We start from the raw sequence: 20551 nt of genomic DNA, 5'->3' as shown, positions 1-20551 counted from the left end.
AATGATCCTGCTAGTTAATGTTCATGCTATGTAATTCAGTGTAATTTACACTGTCGTCTTTGTTTTGTTTGACTTGGCATAAACATCGTATCGTATCGTAGACACTAACTATCAGAGTTTCTCGAGAACTGTGGAAGAATGTGACGCTGCAAGCAAACAAGACTCGACAGGAGTTTGAGAAATGCAGTAAACACACACACACACACTCTCTATCTTATCTGATGCATGTCATCATAAATCATCCTCACACACACACACACACACACACACACACTCACAGGTAGCATTTCTTCAGGCCTCTGAGCCTTTGGGCAACACTCGACCATCTCTATAAACACAGAGATATAGTTCTAAAAATCATTGGATGTATGAAAGAGTCGCACATCACAACTATAACGTTAACGTCGCAATACCGTTAGAATCACTTTCAGAATTATTCCTTTTCCAGCTGGTGTGGATGCTAATATACACTCACCTAAAGGATTATTAGGAGCGTTCTTTAGAAATGTTGGCCCATATTGATAGGAGAGCATCTTGCAGTTGATGGAGATTTGTGGGATGCACATCCAGGGCACGAAGCTCCCGTTCCACCACATCCCAAAGATGCTCTATTGGGTTGAGATCTGGGCACTGTGGCGGCCATTTTAGTACAGTCAACTCATAGGCATGTTCAAGAAACCAATTTGAAATGATTGGAGCTTTGTGACATGGTGCATTATCCTGCTGGAAGTAGCCATCAGAGGATGGGGACATGGTGGTCATAAAGGGATGGACATGGTCAGAAACAATGTTATCGTCAGCTGGTGTGGATGCTAATATAGTTATCGTTATAGTTATCGTCAGCTGGTGTGGATGCTAATATAGTTATCGTTATAGTTATCGTCAGCTGGTGTGGATGCTAATATAGTTATCGTTATAGTTATCGTCAGCTGGTGTGGACGCTAATATAGTTATCGTTATAGTTATCGTCAGCTGGTGTGGATGCTAATATAGTTATCGTTATAGTTATCGTCAGCTGGTGTGGATGCTAATATAGTTATCGTTATAGTTATTGTCAGCTGGTGTGGATGCTAATATAGTTATCGTTATAGTTATCATCAGCTGGTGTGGATGCTAATATAGTTATCGTTATAGTTATTGTCAGCTGGTGTGGATGCTAATATAGTTATCGTTATAGTTATCGTCAGCTGGTGTGGATGCTAATATAGTTATCGTTATAGTTATCGTCAGCTGGTGTGGACTCTAATATAGTTATCGTTATAGTTATCGTCAGCTGGTGTGGATGCTAATATAGTTATCGTTATAGTTATCGTCAGCTGGTGTGGATGCTAATATAGTTATCGTTATAGTTATCGTCAGCTGGTGTGGATGCTAATATAGTTATCGTTATAGTTATCATCAGCTGGTGTGGATGCTAATATAGTTATCGTTATAGTTATTGTCAGCTGGTGTGGATGCTAATATAGTTATCGTTATAGTTATCATCAGCTGGTGTGGATGCTAATATAGTTATGGTTATAGTTATCGTCAGCTGGTGTGGATGCTAATATAGTTATCGTTATAGTTATCGTCCGCTGGTGTGGACTCTAATATAGTTATCGTCAGCTGGTGTGGATGCTAATATAGTTATCGTTATAGTTATTGTCAGCTGGTGTGGATGCTAATATAGTTATCGTTATAGTTATCATCAGCTGGTGTGGATGCTAATATAGTTATCGTTATAGTTATCATCAGCTGGTGTGGATGCTAATATAGTTATCGTTATAGTTATCGTCAGCTGGTGTGGATGCTAATATAGTTATCGTTATAGTTATCGTCAGCTGGTGTGGATGCTAATATAGTTATCGTTATAGTTATCGTCAGCTGGTGTGGATGCTAATATAGTTATCGTTATAGTTATTGTCAGCTGGTGTGGATGCTAATATAGTTATCGTTATAGTTATCGTCAGCTGGTGTGGATGCTAATATAGTTATCGTTATAGTTATCGTCAGCTGGTGTGGACTCTAATATAGTTATCGTTATAGTTATCGTCAGCTGGTGTGGATGCTAATATAGTTATCGTTATAGTTATCGTCAGCTGGTGTGGATGCTAATATAGTTATCGTTATAGTTATCGTCAGCTGGTGTGGATGCTAATATAGTTATCGTTATAGTTATCATCAGCTGGTGTGGATGCTAATATAGTTATCGTTATAGTTATTGTCAGCTGGTGTGGATGCTAATATAGTTATCGTTATAGTTATCATCAGCTGGTGTGGATGCTAATATAGTTATGGTTATAGTTATCGTCAGCTGGTGTGGATGCTAATATAGTTATCGTTATAGTTATCGTCCGCTGGTGTGGACTCTAATATAGTTATCGTCAGCTGGTGTGGATGCTAATATAGTTATCGTTATAGCTATCGTCAGCTGGTGTGGATGCTAATATAGTTATCGTTATAGTTATCATCAGCTGGTGTGGATGCTAATATAGTTATCGTTATAGTTATCGTCAGCTGGTGTGGATGCTAATATAGTTATCGTTATAGTTATCATCAGCTGGTGTGGATGCTAATATAGTTATCGTTATAGTTATCGTCAGCTGGTGTGGATGCTAATATAGTTATCGTTATAGTTATCGTCAGCTGGTGTGGACTCTAATATAGTTATAGTTATAGTTATCGTCAGCTGGTGTGCATGCTAATATAGTTATCGTTATAGCTATCGTCAGCTGGTGTGGATGCTAATATAGTTATCGTTATAGTTATCGTCAGCTGGTGTGGACTCTAATATAGTTATCGTTATATTTATCGTCAGCTGGTGTGGACTCTAATATAGTTATCGTTATATTTATCGTCAGCTGGTGTGGATGCTAATATAGTTATCGTTATAGCTATCGTCAGCTGGTGTGCATGCTAATATAGTTATCGTTATAGCTATCGTCAGCTGGTGTGGACTCTAATATAGTTATCGTTATAGCTATCGTCAGCTGGTGTGGATGCTAATATAGTTATCGTTATAGTTATCATCAGCTGGTGTGGATGCTAATATAGTTATCGTTATAGTTATCGTCAGCTGGTGTGGATGCTAATATAGTTATCGTTATAGTTATCGTCAGCTGGTGTGGACTCTAATATAGTTATAGTTATAGTTATCGTCAGCTGGTTTGCATGCTAATATAGTTATCGTTATAGTTATTGTCAGCTGGTGTGGATGCTAATATAGTTATCGTTATAGTTATCGTCAGCTGGTGTGCATGCTAATATAGTTATCGTTATAGTTATCGTCAGCTGGTGTGGACTCTAATATAGTTATCGTTATAGTTATCGTCAGCTGGTGTGGACTCTAATATAGTTATAGTTATAGTTATAGTTATCATCAGCTGGTGTGCATGCTAATATAGTTATCGTTATAGTTATTGTCAGCTGGTGTGGACTCTAATATAGTTATCGTTATAGTTATCGTCAGCTGGTGTGGACTCTAATATAGTTATAGTTATAGTTATCGTCAGCTGGTGTGGATGCTAATATAGTTATCGTTATAGTTATCGTCAGCTGGTGTGGATACTAATATAGTTATCGTTATAGTTATCCTCAGCTGGTGTGGATGCTAATATAGTTATCGTTATAGTTATCATCAGCTGGTGTGCATGCTAATATAGTTATCGTTATAGTTATTGTCAGCTGGTGTGGATGCTAATATAGTTATCGTTATAGTTATCGTCAGCTGGTGTGGACTCTAATATAGTTATCGTTATAGTTATCGTCAGCTGGTGTGGATGCTAATATAGTTATCGTTATAGTTATCATTAGCTGGTGTGGATGCTAATATAGTTATCGTTATAGTTATCCTCAGCTGGTGTGGACGCTAATATAGTTATCGTTATAGTTATCGTCCGCTGGTGTGGATGCTAATATAGTTATCGTTATAGTTATCATCAGCTGGTGTGGATGCTAATATAGTTATCGTTATAGTTATCCTCAGCTGGTGTGGATGCTAATATAGTTATCGTTATAGTTATCATCAGCTGGTGTGCATGCTAATATAGTTATCGTTATAGTTATTGTCAGCTGGTGTAGATGCTAATATAGTTATCGTTATAGTTATCGTCAGCTGGTGTGGACTCTAATATAGTTATCGTTATAGCTATTGTCAGCTGGTGTGGATGCTAATATAGTTATCGTTATAGTTATCGTCAGCTGGTGTGGACTCTAATATAGTTATCGTTATAGTTATCGTCAGCTGGTGTGGACTCTAATATAGTTATCGTTATAGTTATCGTCAGCTGGTGTAGACTCTAATATAGTTATCGTTATAGTTATCATTAGCTGGTGTGGATGCTAATATAGTTATCGTTATAGTTATCCTCAGCTGGTGTGGATGCTAATATAGTTATCGTTATAGTTATCATTAGCTGGTGTGGACTCTAATATAGTTATCGTTATAGTTATCGTCAGCTGGTGTGGACTCTAATATAGTTATCGTTATAGCTATTGTCAGCTGGTGTGGATGCTAATATAGTTATCGTTATAGTTATCGTCAGCTGGTGTGGACTCTAATATAGTTATCGTTATAGTTATCGTCAGCTGGTGTGGACTCTAATATAGTTATCGTTATAGTTATCGTCAGCCGGTGTAGACTCTAATATAGTTATCGTTATAGTTATCATTAGCTGGTGTGGATGCTAATATAGTTATCGTTATAGTTATCCTCAGCTGGTGTGGATGCTAATATAGTTATCGTTATAGTTATCATTAGCTGGTGTGGACTCTAATATAGTTATAGTTATAGTTATCGTCAGCTGGTGTGGACGCTAATATAGTTATCGTTATAGTTATCGTCCGCTGGTGTGGATGCTAATATAGTTATCGTTATAGTTATCGTCAGCTGGTGTAGACTCTAATATAGTTATCGTTATAGTTATCATTAGCTGGTGTGGATGCTAATATAGTTATCGTTATAGTTATCCTCAGCTGGTGTGGACTCTAATATAGTTATCGTTATAGTTATCATTAGCTGGTGTGGACTCTAATATAGTTATAGTTATAGTTATCGTCAGCTGGTGTGGACGCTAATATAGTTATCGTTATAGTTATCGTCCGCTGGTGTGGATGCTAATATAGTTATCGTTATAGTTATCATCAGCTGGTGTGGATGCTAATATAGTTATCGTTATAGTTATCGTCAGCTGGTGTGGATGCTAATATAGTTATCGTTATAGTTATCGTCAGCTGGTGTGGATGCTAATATAGTTATCGTTATAGTTATCGTCAGCTGGTGTGGATGCTAATATAGTTTTTAATGCTCCCATTTTAGAGCACAATGCGACATGGATTTCAAATACACTCGGATATATACGGCATATTGCATTTGAATTTTGGATTTGCATGCAAATAGATACAGCTTACTTACAATTGCATTCACACTCCCACGATAACTATATTAGCGCTATAATGATATCTATATTAAATGTTTTTCAAAAGTTTTTCTTGGTTATGTGAAGGTTAAGGGATTATTCTGCAAACTGCTCCGAACGTTCTGAAACTAGTAGTAATGTTTAAAAAAATGTTCTCAGGGCATTTTTAAATAACAAATAACTTTGAAATAATCAATCGATCATCAATAATGTTTTTTAGCATTACTGGAAGAACGTTTGTTAATAACCTTGAGAGAACCTTCCCAGAACGTTTTCCTGTTAGTTGAGCTTTATATAAGTTTGCACCTTTTCTTTGGGCACGGCTTATCAGAAACATTCTTGACCTGAATTATTCTTGTGTCGGTAATTTGAGGTTTGACAAAAGCTTGTTTAGAAGTGTGCAGAGAATATTAGTCATGATAGTCACGGTTCAAACTGACAATCCACCCGATGTTTACAGTGCGCATAGTTTTGTGTATTGTTCAAAAATGAAAGTATAGCAGTGCATGCACCTGAGATGAGGTGCACCTGAGATGAGGCATTGAAATGAGGTTATGTGACACAAAATTTATTGTTTTTGGAAGTAAGAGCTCATAATGAGTGGTTACACACACACACACACACACACACACACACACACACACACACACACACACACACACACACACACACACACACACACACACAACAATGGTGTAAAGATCCCAGAGTGAAACTTGTGTTTTTAGTAACTAGTGATCAAGTCATCTGAGATGGTTTGATGGACTCTAGTGTAAGATAAGTCCGATTCAACGCGACCCGATTAGCTGTCTCAGATAGCCTTAATTCCAGTGTAGTTTAAAGGGTTTTTGTGCTCATTAAAACTCTTTTCTGAGTGTTTTGTGCAGCTCTCACAGGTATTAAATGGTGTGTGTGATTCCAGACGCATGAGATTTTTTTCATTTTAAATACTATTTACATCTTTGAACTCGGACGATGCTTGTCTTTTTGCTTTAGCTGCATCTTATTTGCATGCGGATCCAAAATTCAAATGAAACGTGCCGTATATATGCGTGTGTATTTGAATGCCGGACCTCTAAAAAACAGTTGCATTGTGCTCTAAAATGCAAAACTAACCCTGCTATGAAAAATGCAATTCAGTTCAAGCAAAGGTCGACTGCATCAAGTGCGTAGTTTGGAAATTCTTGCCGTAAAAATCAAACAATGAAACAAATGTCCCTATTTTTAGCATTTAAAGTCATCCTAAACATTGTATTAAATAACAGAATATTTCTTAAGTTTGCACAGTTTGAAATGCAAGTTAATTTAAAGTTTGTGGTTGGTTAGCGGTGGTTAATGTGAGTCACCCTTTACACGTGCACTAATCATCTGATTCAAACACATTTTTGGATTCATTTTGGAGACATGCAGTAAAAAATTTTTTTAGCTGAGTCATGCAGCAAGCGAGTTCTTCACACTGATGTTTGACCCGCATTGTTAACATGTTTATGCTGGTTGGTGGAGATGTGCCATAGCATTTGTCCCACATTCTGTGCCACATATATTTGTTTCGAGATTCATACGAACGTGTTGCATTTCAACACATCTGTGATCTCTGATAACAAGAATTGAGCAAATATAATGTTGAAATACGTTTTGAGTGGTTTAAGAGGGTGAGGCACAACAAGTGTTTTCATTAGAAATTTTTATTTTAGAAAAGACTCATACAAAAAAGGCAAATATATGCCATACATAATAGTTATAATATCTGCGAGGGAATCCTCATACACATTATCCAGTGACTTAAATCACAGAAAAAATTGAGCAGAATCTTCAACGGTATATCTGATTTGTACTCGATTGACAAGTATTATGAAGAATATATACTTATTACATACATATATATATATATATACACACACAATACATTGCAAACTCTTCATACCACCGTCATGTTCTTCGGTCAGTCTGCTCTGACAAAGTGTTACGCATAACTTCATTTCCCAATACCAAAGAGCCTTAACAAAGCTATACATTCTGTCACAGTGAAGAACATGTTTACAGAGTTTATTAAGTGGTGCCGTCAAATCCAGGCCACGCCCGCGTGCCGTTCTAACCAGACAAGCGCCAATACACATTTACCGGTTCATAAAACCTACATTAGCCAAAACACTGGCTTACAGTTTCTGTGAAACGTTTTCCCTCTGGGAAGAGTGTGTTTCTAAATCGAGGATCTTTTATCTCAGCCTAAAGGTCCTCATAAGCAGGAGACCAAAGTCTCTACATTTGACTGGAAGCGACGCTCTTTAGTATCCAGTCTCCTCCACTCTCCAACCGGTGGAGTTCTTCCCAAACTTGTAGACGAGCCTGCGTCCATCCACTCTCTCCAGAATCTCTCGCTTGTAGTAATACCTGTAGAAAAGAGCAGGCATTTGGTTATTCCTACATCCCAGGGTCTACCGAGACAATTCCCCCCAAAACCCTTGATCCCAGAAATGAAGCCAATTCCCCCAAAACCCTTGATCCCAGAAGCTGAGATAAATCCCCCCCCAAAACCCTTGATCCCAGAAACTGAGCCAATTCCCCCAAAACCCTTGATCCCAAAAACGAAGCCAATTCTCCCCAAAACCCTTGATCCCAGAACCGAGCCAATTCCCCCCAAAACCCTTGATCCCAGAACCGAGCCAATTCCCCCCAAAACCCTTGATCCCAGAACCGAGCCAATTCCCCCCAAAACCCTTGATCCCAGAACCGAGCCAATTCCCCCCAAAACCCTTGATCCCAGAATTGTGTCTTTTACCTCATGGCTCTACTGAGCTTCTCGTATGTCATGCTGCTGTTCTTCTTCTTCTGCCCCCAGAGTTGAGCAACCGCTTCGGACTTCAGGAACTTGAATACGCCGTCCCTACGGTCCTCCCACTTCATCAGACCCTGGTTCTGCTCCGGATGGATCAGGATGTCTCTGATAAACTCCCAAAGGTGGGTTCCTCTTGGAGCTGCAATGAGAGTCTAGTTTAGTACGGTGATCCCTACAGCTTGACCTTAGCATCAGGCACCTCTTCAAACAGAGTCTTGCCGACTTACCATGCTTGCTTTTTTTGGACTGGATGAAGTGCTCGTATCCCTCACTATCCCTTGGCTTTGGGGGGCGTCCTCTACCTCTCTTCTTCTCTCCAGTCTCTTGTTTGACAAAGGTCTCTGTGGAAAAGAAACACAACCAAAGGTTAAGACATCTACTTGTTGGGTTATTCTCCCACTTTATCATTGCATCTCTTCGGAGGACCTTCCTGCAGAGTTTAGTTTCAACCTGTCTTTAATTGTCAGGTAATCCGGAGGACCTTGACAATCCTGTTCAGGTGTGTTTGACTAGCCTCTGCAGGCCTCGAGGAGCAAGTTTGAGCTTCGGAGGAACTTACTGGTGCTAACGGAGAAGGGTCTCTCGGAGTATTCGGGATCGGAGTCGCTGCTGTTGGACTCGGGTGAGCTCGGGTTCAGGAAGCTGTCTGAAGAGGACAAATCAGAGAGTTTAGACTTCACAACTTTGGGATGTTATTTGACAGGAAATGAATGAGGAATTGAGACACGTACCAGCACGTGAACTCTGGAAGCTTTCGGTTAGGGAGTCATATCCGTGGTCGCTCTCTGGAGTCAGCTGGTTGGTGTACTCGTCGAAGTAGCTGTACTTGCTTTCAGAGTTATCTGCGCGGATAGAATATCAGCATTATTTCCAAATACAGGTAAATTGGGTATTGCTCTCTACAGTTAAGCTGAAGATACACAGGGCAACTTTTTGAGCAATGTTGCTTGGGAACTTTCCCATTGGGAATGGGCAACAAATTCCTCTTTGAATTTCCAGATAGAAATGTGTTGCCCATTCGCAATGGAAGAGTGCCCAAACAATATCCTTCAGCAACATTGCTTTGTATTATCAACTTTAGGGTTTTGCTTCTCACCTGTTGGGATTGAGGACTGGACCACCACCGTTTCTAGCAGAGGTCCAAGATTTGGACCATGCATGAAGGGAAATGAGTCCTGTAGGATGTTTTCCAGTATGTCCAATTCAGATTCGCTCAGAACGGTGTTATCAGACAGGTCATTAACTGCAAATGCAAGCAAATCAAGGGTGTTAATGCGTTCCAAGTGACACAAACTCGAACCAAAAACACTTTGTTTAGACAAGTCGCTCACCACATCTGGCCTTCAGGTTCTCCAAACTCTGGTGAAGACGTTCGCCAAGCCCCATTCCGAACATCCCCATCAATGCTTCTTTAGACATGGAGCACAGTGTGAGCCCGTCCATGTTGCAGTAGCTCATATTTAGGAGACTGGCATCAAACCGGCTCTCTTCCACGTGAAAGCCGATCCACTCCAGGACGTTCTGCCTGGACCACATTTGTGGGTTCACATGGTCCCAAGGGCCTACCGGAAAACAGGTTTAAAGTACATTTAGCCTCACACCTGAATAGCACATGTGGTCACAGAGCCCTATCAATAGAAGAATAGCCCTTCGGTTTATGTCTCCAGGGCTGGAGCTTCTGTTGTGTGTTTAACTATCTGTTGTGTTGACACCCCGTAGGTTTTGATCACAGTGTCAACAATGCATGAAAGCCCGCCGTAAAGAAAGCATTCCTGCGAGTCTAGTTAAACATTGCCTCGGTTAATGATTTTAAGAGGTCAGACTGCCGGGGCGGGAGATTATCGGCATTGGCTCTCGGTTTGGCTGATGGGAACCATCAAGTAAGATTTGAGATGGAGCTCTTACCCATTGTGTTGCTGTTATTTCCGCTGAAGTTTATCTCAGAGAGATGTGGAGATCTGGAAACTGGCACCGTCATGCTCAGCAAATGTGACTGCGGTTCAGGGTACAAGTTGGCATTCGCGTTGTTGAGAATTAAACTAAGTTCGCTTGATGCCATTGTGAATTCTGCAAGATAAAACAACAACACCGATGCTATGAACTAAGCAAATCAAAAATTCACTTTTTTTTGTTTGGAAGTTTCCAAAGGCAGATTATTTACCTGTTGTGATAAGGCAGTTTGGTTTCCAGATAAAATCCCAGTGTAAGTGTTGGTTGAGTAATAATCCAGGCGTCTGTGAGGGTTTATGCTCAGTGCTGAGAGTATCAGAAGGTTTACTGATGCACCTGCTCCTGATGCATTTATAGCCCATTGAGGAGGGCGTGGCCAGGTGAGCATATTCTCCTGGGAGGGGGAATTCCAGTGAATCTCTCTCTCTCTCTCTCTCTCTCTCTCTCTCTCTCTCTCTCTCTCTCTCTCTCTCTCTCTCTCTCTCTCTCTCTCTCTCTCTCTCTCTCTCTCTCTCTCTCTGCTACTCAACCCTTTCATTTTTTTCCTGAGAATAGCTTTTCAGACCTTGAAACATGAACTTGAAACATGACAAGGCAGCTAACATACATTCAGAGATAAACGAGAGTAAATACTGTGACCCTCACACTCTTTCCATGGCAATTCACACTCACTCATTCACACACACACACACACTAACCTACCCCGAAACCTACCTATCACACACACACACACACACAGACTGACCCTAAACCTACCCAACTACCCCCCCCCCCCACACACTAACCTACCCCGAATCCTGCCTATCACACATTTATAATAAAACATTGTTTGCTCTATTTTTTATTACTAGGACTCATGTCCTCACATTCATACAAACACACACACACACACACACACACACACACACACACACACACACACACGTAGTGTTTCCATGTTTTATGGGGACTTTCCATAGGCATAATGGATTTTAACCCCAAAAAAACCTTATTTTCTATCCCCCTGCACTGCCCCTGCCCCTAAACCTACCCATCACTCTCTCTCTCTCTCTCTCTCTCTCTCTCTCTCTCTCTCTCTCTCTCTCTCTCAGTCAGACCTGGAGGGATGAAGTAATTTCTGTCAATATTTACAGAAGATATTTGTGTAGCTTTATAATAGGTCTCGGTTTGCTGCAGGACTGGCTTGTGTGTGTGTGTGTGTGTATGTGTGTGTGTTTGCTCTGTGTCTCCACACGGCCGAGTGCTCTAGTAGTAGATATAGCTGATGGTAAACACCGTTCTGTTGTTTTGTGGATGAAGTTCATGAAGCCATCGAGTGGTGATGTAAATATTTCCACCTCATGACTGCATCATATTTTTACTACAGTACCTCAGAGTAATTAAAAAAAAACACTAATCATGCATGTGTGTGTTGGCACTTTTCTATTTTTACGCAATTCGGCTCTAACAATAGCAGTTAATCATGTTCCAAATTTAGGTTTTTCCATCGCATTTTCCCTCTTTTTCCGTCCGTCGCCGACTTTACGCGGATGAATGCTGAAGAATGCGAGTGAACCGGTTTGGATGAGCGGAGGCGTCTGTCACGTCCGCCTACCTCTCTCTCTCACCTAAGTGTGAACGCAATCCATCATTATTTAGCACATACTTGACAAATATCCTCCTCGCAGCTTTTTTAGACGTTCATTAATAATATAAAGTACATCCGCGCGGTCTATTTCCAGAGAACGCGTTGCAAATGTGATCAATAAACATGCTCTTTGTTTTCAGATTTAAGACGTTGGCTGATTTCTACAGAAGCGAGATAAGATCATATATAAATAATCACCTGTTTGAGAGAGAGCTAAACAGAAATAGATCAGCGTTCCAAATGTCATAAAAGGTCACACTTAACGCATGAGGTCATGATGACAAAATATAGTCCTCAGGCGAAAACTTCATTGGTGACGTCTTGAATTTCATGCCATTATGATTAACTTTATACATAAACGTGATGCTATTTTCAGATAAAGTTGTCCATAAAGGGTTTATTTCCATCAGTCATTGGGAAGTCCCTGTTTGTGCTCAGCTTGGGGTCTGGGATGTTATATATTCACCATATCTAGTAAAGCATGAAGGTCAGTGTCACGGCGAGGAATTCCTTTTTAAATCCATTGATAGTTAAGTAGTTAATGAATAAAGCTTCACACACTCACACTCCATCCGTGGGAATCTCCTGCCACCATCTGGAGTGAGCTGGCAACTACAACTAAACCTACAACACAAAAAAGTGCAATATATGATTTTTTAGGACAAAAAAATATTTTAAATATTTTACCAGAAAGTTTCAATGGCGCGCTAACAATTTACCGTGGTATCTGGAAATACCCTGGAATGCCATGTTAAATTAATTTGGGTATCAATGTATAGATCAGGGGATTTCTGTCACTGCCATATTCTCATGCAACAGTTAACCATATTAAAATTTAAAAAGTTATGAGTTGATATAAAGACCATATTGTAAAATATTAGCCTAGTGTTTTCCTACCCATTATAGTACTGTATGTAGTAGGTATATATTAAGTTATTATATAAAATTTACCCATTTTACTCACACACTCACGCATCATCACCGATAAAAGTAACTGAGGTAAAACCGCGGCTAGCAAAACTCGCGGCTAATTTCTCATAGCGGTGACTCTGATTTAATGGCGTTCGCTGCTTTTATAAACTTGAGTCGCGTTGTTTTGTATCTCAGTATATAACTGTTTCGAGGAGCTTTACAGAAATCCAAGCCCTAAACGTGTACATTTCTCCAACCCAAAACACTTCACCTGGAGCGTGTCTGGCTTTACAACGACTCAATGTCGAGGTTAAACGCCGTTGTCATCACCTCAGGAGAAGAATGACAGCTTTAAAAAGAGTGATTGACAGAAGCTTATCAAATCCTCGCGTATGTAAATTACGCGGAACGGTTGGCGGCGTTTCAGTCAAATAACATGAAATAAGATAAACGATCATTTTTAAAAGCACCACGCAATATTACTTTTAGCTATATCAAAAGTAGGGTAGAGTGGGGGAAATATTACACCCCCCCAAGTAAATGTGTATCCTAGTTTTCAATGACAAATATCTTAAATTCAAGTATGAGAAATGTCCAGAGTTTTCATGTTAGATTTTTAACAACAATTTAGTACCACAGATGGGGTAAAATGCCCTCACTCTGACAAAGCCATTTGTTTATACAGCAAAAGCAGAGTAGCATGTTTTTTTTAGCATAAAATTAAAAAGACAAGCCAAAATAACAGTAGATATTAATATTTATTAATGAACCGTTTTGAAAATCAACCATTTGTAAAATAATAATAATAATTCTAATTCTAATTCTAATAATTATATATATATATATATATATATATATATATATTACTATCTAACTGGATGGCGAACTTGTGTAATTTTTAGGTAATTTTAGGGAAAGGTAATTTTTAAATATAAAGTCCAAATATTTTTATTTGAACCACCTAGTTAGATTACATTTGATGGAAAAACAAAGAATGTGATGTTCAGAACATGTAACTACAGTAATTATGATAGAGGGAAGTGATGCCCCCTGGGGGCGTTTTACTATACAGACTAGGTCTGAAAAAACAACAACTGTTTTCCCCAGCTCTACTCTACATCATATATGAAGTGTTGTTTCTCAAGTAAATTTATCTTGTTTCAATTGACCTGTTTTTTAATAATAATAATATATATATATATAATTTTATTTTTCCTGGAAAATTTGAACAAAATTCTCATTATGAATAAAAACTTTTTTTTTGCAATGCATCCCAAACGTTCCCAAACGTTCGTTCCTTAATATTTTCTTTACTTCAAGTTAGACTACATGTTAACTGTTAAAATACAAAAAACCTTTTTGTTTAGTTTTTCTTAATTTACTTAATTTAACTAAAACTAAAACAAATACAATAAATTCACATTCAAAATAATAAAAATTTCAATGAAACTAAAATAACTTGGGGCAAAGTATGCAAATGAAAGTCTCTTAAGCAATGAACAAGCAACGTTTGAGCAATAAAAGATTCCTGAAGCGGTTTTTCATCTTCATTGTAAGTTACACTACTAGTCATAACGTTTGAAGAATGATAAAAACGTTCCCGTAAACGTTTGAAGAATGATAAAAAGTAACGTTCCCATAAACGTTTGAAGAATGATAAAAAGTAACGTTCCCTTAACGTTTGAAGAATGATAAAAAGTAACGATCCATTAACGTTTGAAGAATGATAAAAAGTAACGATCCCTTAACGTTTGAAGAATGATTAAAAAAGTAACGTTCCCGTAACGTTTGAAGAATGATTAAAAGTAACGTTCCCGTAACGTTTGAAGAATGATAAAAAAGTAACGATCCCTTAACGTTTGAAAAATTATTAAAAGTAACGATCCCTTAACGTTTGAAGAATGATAAAAAGTAACGATCCCGTAACATTTGAAGAATGATAAAAAAGTAACGTTCCCGTAACGTTTGAAGAATGATTAAAAGTAACGATCCCTTAACGTTTGAAGAATGATTAAAAGTAACGATCCCTTAACGTTTGAAGAATGATTAAAAGTAACGATCCCTTAACGTTTGAAGAATGATTAAAAGTAACGATCCCTTAACGTTTGAAGAATTATTAAAAGTAACGATCCCTTAACGTTTGAAGAATGATTAAAAGTAACGATCCCGTAACATTTGAAGAATGATAAAAAAGTAACGTTCCCGTAACGTTTGAAGAATGATTAAAAGTAACGATCCCTTAACGTTTGAAGAATGATAAAAAAGTAACGTTCCCGTAACGTTTGAAGAATGATAAAAAAGTAACGTTCCCGTAACGTTTGAAGAATGATAAAAAAGTAACGATCCTGTAACGTTTGATGAATGATAAAAAGTAACGATCCCTTAACGTTTGAAGAATGATAAAAAGTAACGTTCCCGTAACGTTTGAAGAATGATAAAAAGTAACGATTCCTTAACGTTTGAAGAATGATAAAAAAGTAACGATCCCTTAACGTTTAAAGAATGATAAAAAAGTAACGTTCCCGTAACGTTGGAAGAATGATTAAAAGTAACGTTCCCGTAACGTTTGAAGAATGATTAAAAGTAACGTTCCCGTAACGTTTGAAGAATGATAAAAAAGTAACGTTCCCGTAACGTTTGAAGAATGATTAGAAAAGTAACGTTCCCGTAACGTTTGAAGAATAATTAAAAGTAACGTTCCCGTAACGTTTGAAGAATGATAAAAAAGTAACGTTCCCGTAACGTTTGAAGAATGATAAAAAAAGTAACGTTCCCGTAACGTTTGAAGAATTATTAAAAAAGTAACGTTCCCGTAACGTTTGAAGAATGATAAAAAAGTAACATTTCCGTAACGTTTGAAGAATTATTAAAAAAGTAACGTTCCCGTAACGTTTGAAGAATGATAAAAAAGTAACGTTCCCGTAACGTTTGAAGAATGATTAAAAGTAACGTTCCCGTAACGTTTGAAGAATGATAAAAAAGTAACGTTCCCGTAACGTTTGAAGAATGATTAAAAGTAATGTTCCCGTAACGTTTGAAGAATGATTAAAAGTAACGTTCCCGTAACGTTTGAAGAATGATAAAAAAGTAACGTTCCCGTAACGTTTGAAGAATGATAAAAAAGTAACGTTCCCGTAACGTTTGAAGAATGATTAAAAGTAACGTTCCCTTAACGTTTGAAGAATGATTAAAAGTAACGATCCCGTAACATTTGAAGAATGATAAAAAAGTAACGTTCCCGTAACGTTTGAAGAATGATTAAAAGTAACGATCCCTTAACGTTTGAAGAATGATAAAAAAGTAACGTTCCCGTAACGTTTGAAGAATGATAAAAAGTAACGATCCCGTAACGTTTGATGAATGATAAAAAGTAACGATCCCTTAACGTTTGAAGAATGATAAAAAGTAACGTTCCCGTAACGTTTGAAGAATGATAAAAAGTAACGATTCCTTAACGTTTGAAGAATGATAAAAAAGTAACGATCCCTTAACGTTTAAAGAATGATAAAAAAGTAACGTTCCCGTAACGTTGGAAGAATGATTAAAAGTAACGTTCCCATAACGTTTGAAGAATGATTAAAAGTAACGTTCCCGTAACGTTTGAAGAATGATAAAAAAGTAACGTTCCCGTAACGTTTGAAGAATGATTAAAAAAGTAACGTTCCCGTAACGTTTGAAGAATAATTAAAAGTAACGTTCCCGTAACGTTTGAAGAATGATAAAAAAGTAACGTTCCCGTAACGTTTGAAGAATGATAAAAAAAGTAACGTTCCCGTAACGTTTGAAGAATTATTAAAAAAGTAACGTTCCCGTAACGTTTGAAGAATGATAAAAAAGTAACATTTCCGTAACGTTTGAAGAATTATTAAAAAAGTAACGTTCCCGTAACGTTTGAAGAATGATAAAAAAGTAACGTTCCCGTAACGTTTGAAGAATGATTAAAAGTAACGTTCCCGTAACGTTTGAAGAATGATAAAAAAGTAACGTTCCCGTAACGTTTGAAGAATGATAAAAAAGTAACGTTCCCGTAACGTTTGAAGAATGATTAAAAGTAATGTTCCCGTAACGTTTGAAGAATGATTAAAAGTAACGTTCCCGTAACGTTTGAAGAATGATAAAAAAGTAACGTTCCCGTAACGTTTGAAGAATGATAAAAAAGTAACGTTCCCGTAACGTTTGAAGAATGATAAAAAAGTAACGTTCCCGTAACGTTTGAAGAATGATTAAAAGTAACGTTCCCGTAACGTTTGAAGAATGATAAAAAAGTAACGTTCCCGTAACGTTTGAAGAATGATAAAAAAGTAACGTTCCCGTAACGTTTGAAGAATGATTAAAAGTAATGTTCCCGTAACGTTTGAAGAATGATTAAAAGTAACGTTCCCGTAACGTTTGAAGAATGATAAAAAAGTAACGTTCCCGTAACGTTTGAAGAATGATAAAAAAGTAACGTTCCCGTAACGTTTGAAGAATGATTAAAAGTAACGTTCCCGTAACGTTTGAAGAATGATAAAAAAGTAACGTTCCCGTAACGTTTGAAGAATGATAAAAAAGTAACGTTCCCGCAACGTCTGAAGAATGATAAAAAGTAACGATCCCGTAACGTTTGAAGAATTATTAAAAAAGTAACGTTCCCGCAACGTCTGAAGAATGATAAAAAGTAACGATCCCTTAACGTTTGAAGAATTATTAAAAGTAACGTTCCCGTAACGTTTGAAGAATGATTAAAAGTAACGTTCCCGTAACGTTTGAAGAATGATTAAAAAGTAACGATTCCTTAACGTTTGAAGAATGATTAAAAAGTAATGATCCCTTAACGTTTGAAGAATGATTAAAAAGTAACGATCCCTTAACGTTTAAAGAATGATTAAAAAGTAACGATCCCTTAACGTTTGAAGAATGATTAAAAAGTAACGATCCCTTAACGTCTGAAGAATGATAAAAAGTAACGTTCCCGTAACGTTTGAAGAATGATTAAAAAGTAACGTTCCCGTAACGTTTGAAGAATGATTAAAAAGTAACGTTCCCGTAACGTTTAAAGAATGATTAAAAAGTAACGTTCCCGTAACGTTTGAAGAATGATTAAAAAGTAACGATCCCTTAACGTTTAAAGAATGATTAAAAAGTAACGATCCCTTAACGTTTAAAGAATGATTAAAAAGTAATGATCCCTTAACGTTTAAAGAATGATTAAAAGTAACGTTCCCGTAACGTTTGAAGAATGATTAAAAAAGGAACGATCCCTTAACGTTTAAAGAATGATTAAAAAGTAATGATCCCTTAACGTTTAAAGAATGATTAAAAAGTAATGTTCTCAGAATGATAAAATAACGTTCACATAACCAAGAAGAAACTTTAATGTTTTGAACGTTCTTAAACAATGTTTTTATACCTTAATGAGAACATTGAAATGTGTCATGTTATATTTGAGCTAATTCGAGCTTGCCTTTGGAGCTCTGGAAATTGATCAACCAACCTCATGACGATTTTACTTCACTATGAGCTAAAACAACAACAAATATTAACTTGATATTTGAGAAAGAAGTGCCCAACTTTAGACGATAGACAAGATTTCGTTTATCTATCACCTCTTTGGCCAGGGGGTCTTTTAATAGAACAGACCGACAGCTGCACACACACACACTCTAGTGCCGTTATAAATACTGAAGTGTGTGTGTGTGTGTTTAGTTTCAGAGATGGCCGACAGAAAGAGCAGCACCGGCGTCGGCTCTCGCCTGACCGTCAAGAGGAAAGAAAGAGGAGCAGAAAATGAGGCAAAGAAAGAGGAGAAAGCTCCTAAAGAAGGAGAGAAACCTGAGGTCAATGGGAAGAACGAGCCAATGGAGAACGGAGAGGCCGTCGCCGGTGCGGAAAACGGAGCCGCCAATAACGGAGAGAAACCGGAGCCCATGGAGCTGCCGCCGTTTGAGATCATCACCGGGTGAGTCCGAAAAAATCGACTTCTGAGAACTCAACAGGAGATGTTTAGTAGAATGTGCAAAGACAAAAACCCATTGGTTTATTGGTTCTTTATTGGCATTGATGGTTCCATGAAGGAACAGGAATCTTTCCATTGCACAAAAGGTTCTTTCATAACCAAAACATGTTTTTTCAGTGGCGTCAAACCCCCTGTTTTGGAAGCTTACAAGTTTCGTAAAAGTATTCAAGTGTACTTGTTGTCTTCTTAAGTCATGTGAGCGTTTTGTGAGGAACAAACCCACATTTAAGTCAAACCGTTGCTTGTAAACTTGCTGAATCACAATCGGTCACCTGATATGCGAGAGCCAGTGTTGCCACCCTTACTTTGAAAAAGTAATCTGATTACTCCTTTAAAAGTAACTCAGTTACTTTACAGATTACTTGATTTTAAAAGTAACTAAGTAAGATTACAAGTTACTTTATTAGTTACATTCAGCAGTTTCCGACAACACTCCCGCCGCCTCGACACAGAAATGACCGCCGTTTTTGCCAACGCTCACTTTATTGGAAGTGTAACGTCAACAATATATCTCCTGACATTTAAAGTTGAAATTCAAAAATATTTCCTGAAAAAATATGGAAAATGGAATGAAAAGGAAAATGACTAAAATAGTACCTCACAGTGACGTGGATAAGTTACTTTAATCTGATTACTGGTTTGGAAATAGATTAACAGGGAACAGAGGAATATTTATGGGTCCTCAGATAAAGCATTTCAGAAAACTTATTAGGTAAAGGTTCTTGATTGGCATTTGTGAAGAACCTTTTAAAGCGGCGGTTCCGTGTTTTTTTTTATCTAGGCTTGGTTGTGTTTATGGGGCGAATTTTCAATTTTTTCGGCGTATTTTTCTTCTATTCTCCCTTTATTCCACACCTCTGTCTGTGCTTTGAACGGCTCGTTTGCTTCCTGCTTCTATGAAGCCCCTCCCTCTGAAAAACACAATGGTCTTAGATTGGTCAGATGGCCAAATGTAGTTTCCTGTATTTTTATTGGCTGAAGCACAGGTTAAGGCCACGCCCCTTCTCATTACGGGCGGAAGTCACATCTGTGGAGACTAGCGAGGGTTTATGATGTCACCAACCCAGGAAGAAGCTCGTTGTAGTCCAAACCGGCCATTTTTGTAGGCAATAAACTGCCGTAACTTTAAAAGACAATATCTCCGTTTGCAGTGAACTTTCAGCGCTGTAACTTTGCAGAGACTGTTTATGCTCAAGCAGCAACATTACACACTAACTAAAGTTAAAAAAGTCAAATCGCATGCAAACACCCCTTTAACATCCACCGTTTTTGGTTCCCCAAAGAACATATACACATCTTTTGTGCAATGGAAAGTTATTCATATGAAAGTTTCTCATTGGAACCAATCAATACCAATCAAGAACCCTTGTTTTCCTCCAAAGTATATCCGTGAATCTTTTGGGAAATGCGTGAACGTTGGGGTCGAAAGCATGTGTAGGGCAGATAAACCCAACCCAACCCCCACCAAGGCCAGTCCTGACAGGCGGTGATGTGTCTCGCTGTCTGCTCTCTGTCATATAAAGACCACGCTCTTAAAAATAACACCAGAGCATCCGTCTGGTGCTTTACAGAGCCAATCTGGAGAACCGGAAGATGCTTAGTCACCAACAGAACCAACTTAATGATTCTGGAGTGAACCTAAAGAACTTCTCAATTACAAATCTCATTTAGGCGTCAACCTCCTCTCGGGTGTTTCTCCTAAAGTTCCCAAAGAGAAATGAAGACAGTAGTCCTCATCCAGTTAGAGTCTAGAGCTGCAGAATGAATGTGGAGCAGTTTAATCGCCATCGAGAGCACAGATTGAGACATTGTGTTGATATTCCCAAAGGGTTAAT

The 20551-nt window shown here is 38.0% G+C and overlaps 2 protein-coding genes across 2 annotated transcripts in view; one reads left to right on the top strand and one right to left on the bottom strand.

Moving 5' to 3' along the window:
- The window catches only part of apobec2a (apolipoprotein B mRNA editing enzyme, catalytic polypeptide-like 2a), a 49058-nt gene that overhangs the window by 19185 nt on the left and 9322 nt on the right, over positions 1-20551 (top strand). Inside the window, exons 2-3 of the mRNA XM_067415177.1 lie at positions 8236-8354; positions 18407-18659. Coding sequence (XP_067271278.1) covers positions 18415-18659 — 245 coding nt within the window. The 5' untranslated portion in view covers positions 8236-8354; positions 18407-18414. The remainder of the gene's footprint in view (positions 1-8235; positions 8355-18406; positions 18660-20551) is intronic.
- elf3 (E74-like factor 3 (ets domain transcription factor, epithelial-specific)) lies at positions 7064-12425 on the bottom strand. Its single transcript, XM_067415172.1, has 10 exons — positions 12375-12425; positions 10394-10576; positions 10138-10299; positions 9564-9794; positions 9329-9475; positions 8964-9074; positions 8792-8878; positions 8460-8573; positions 8176-8371; positions 7064-7787 (listed from the first exon to the last, which is right to left on the bottom strand). The coding sequence occupies exons 2-10, from the start codon at positions 10542-10544 to the stop codon at positions 7682-7684; spliced, it is 1305 nt and encodes a 434-aa protein (XP_067271273.1). The 5' UTR covers positions 10545-10576; positions 12375-12425; the 3' UTR covers positions 7064-7681.

Source organism: Pseudorasbora parva, chromosome 14 (genome assembly GCF_024679245.1).
Source record: "Pseudorasbora parva isolate DD20220531a chromosome 14, ASM2467924v1, whole genome shotgun sequence".
NCBI classification, from domain to species: domain Eukaryota; kingdom Metazoa; phylum Chordata; class Actinopteri; order Cypriniformes; family Gobionidae; genus Pseudorasbora; species Pseudorasbora parva.
This window is presented reverse-complemented; position numbering and strand designations above follow the sequence as displayed.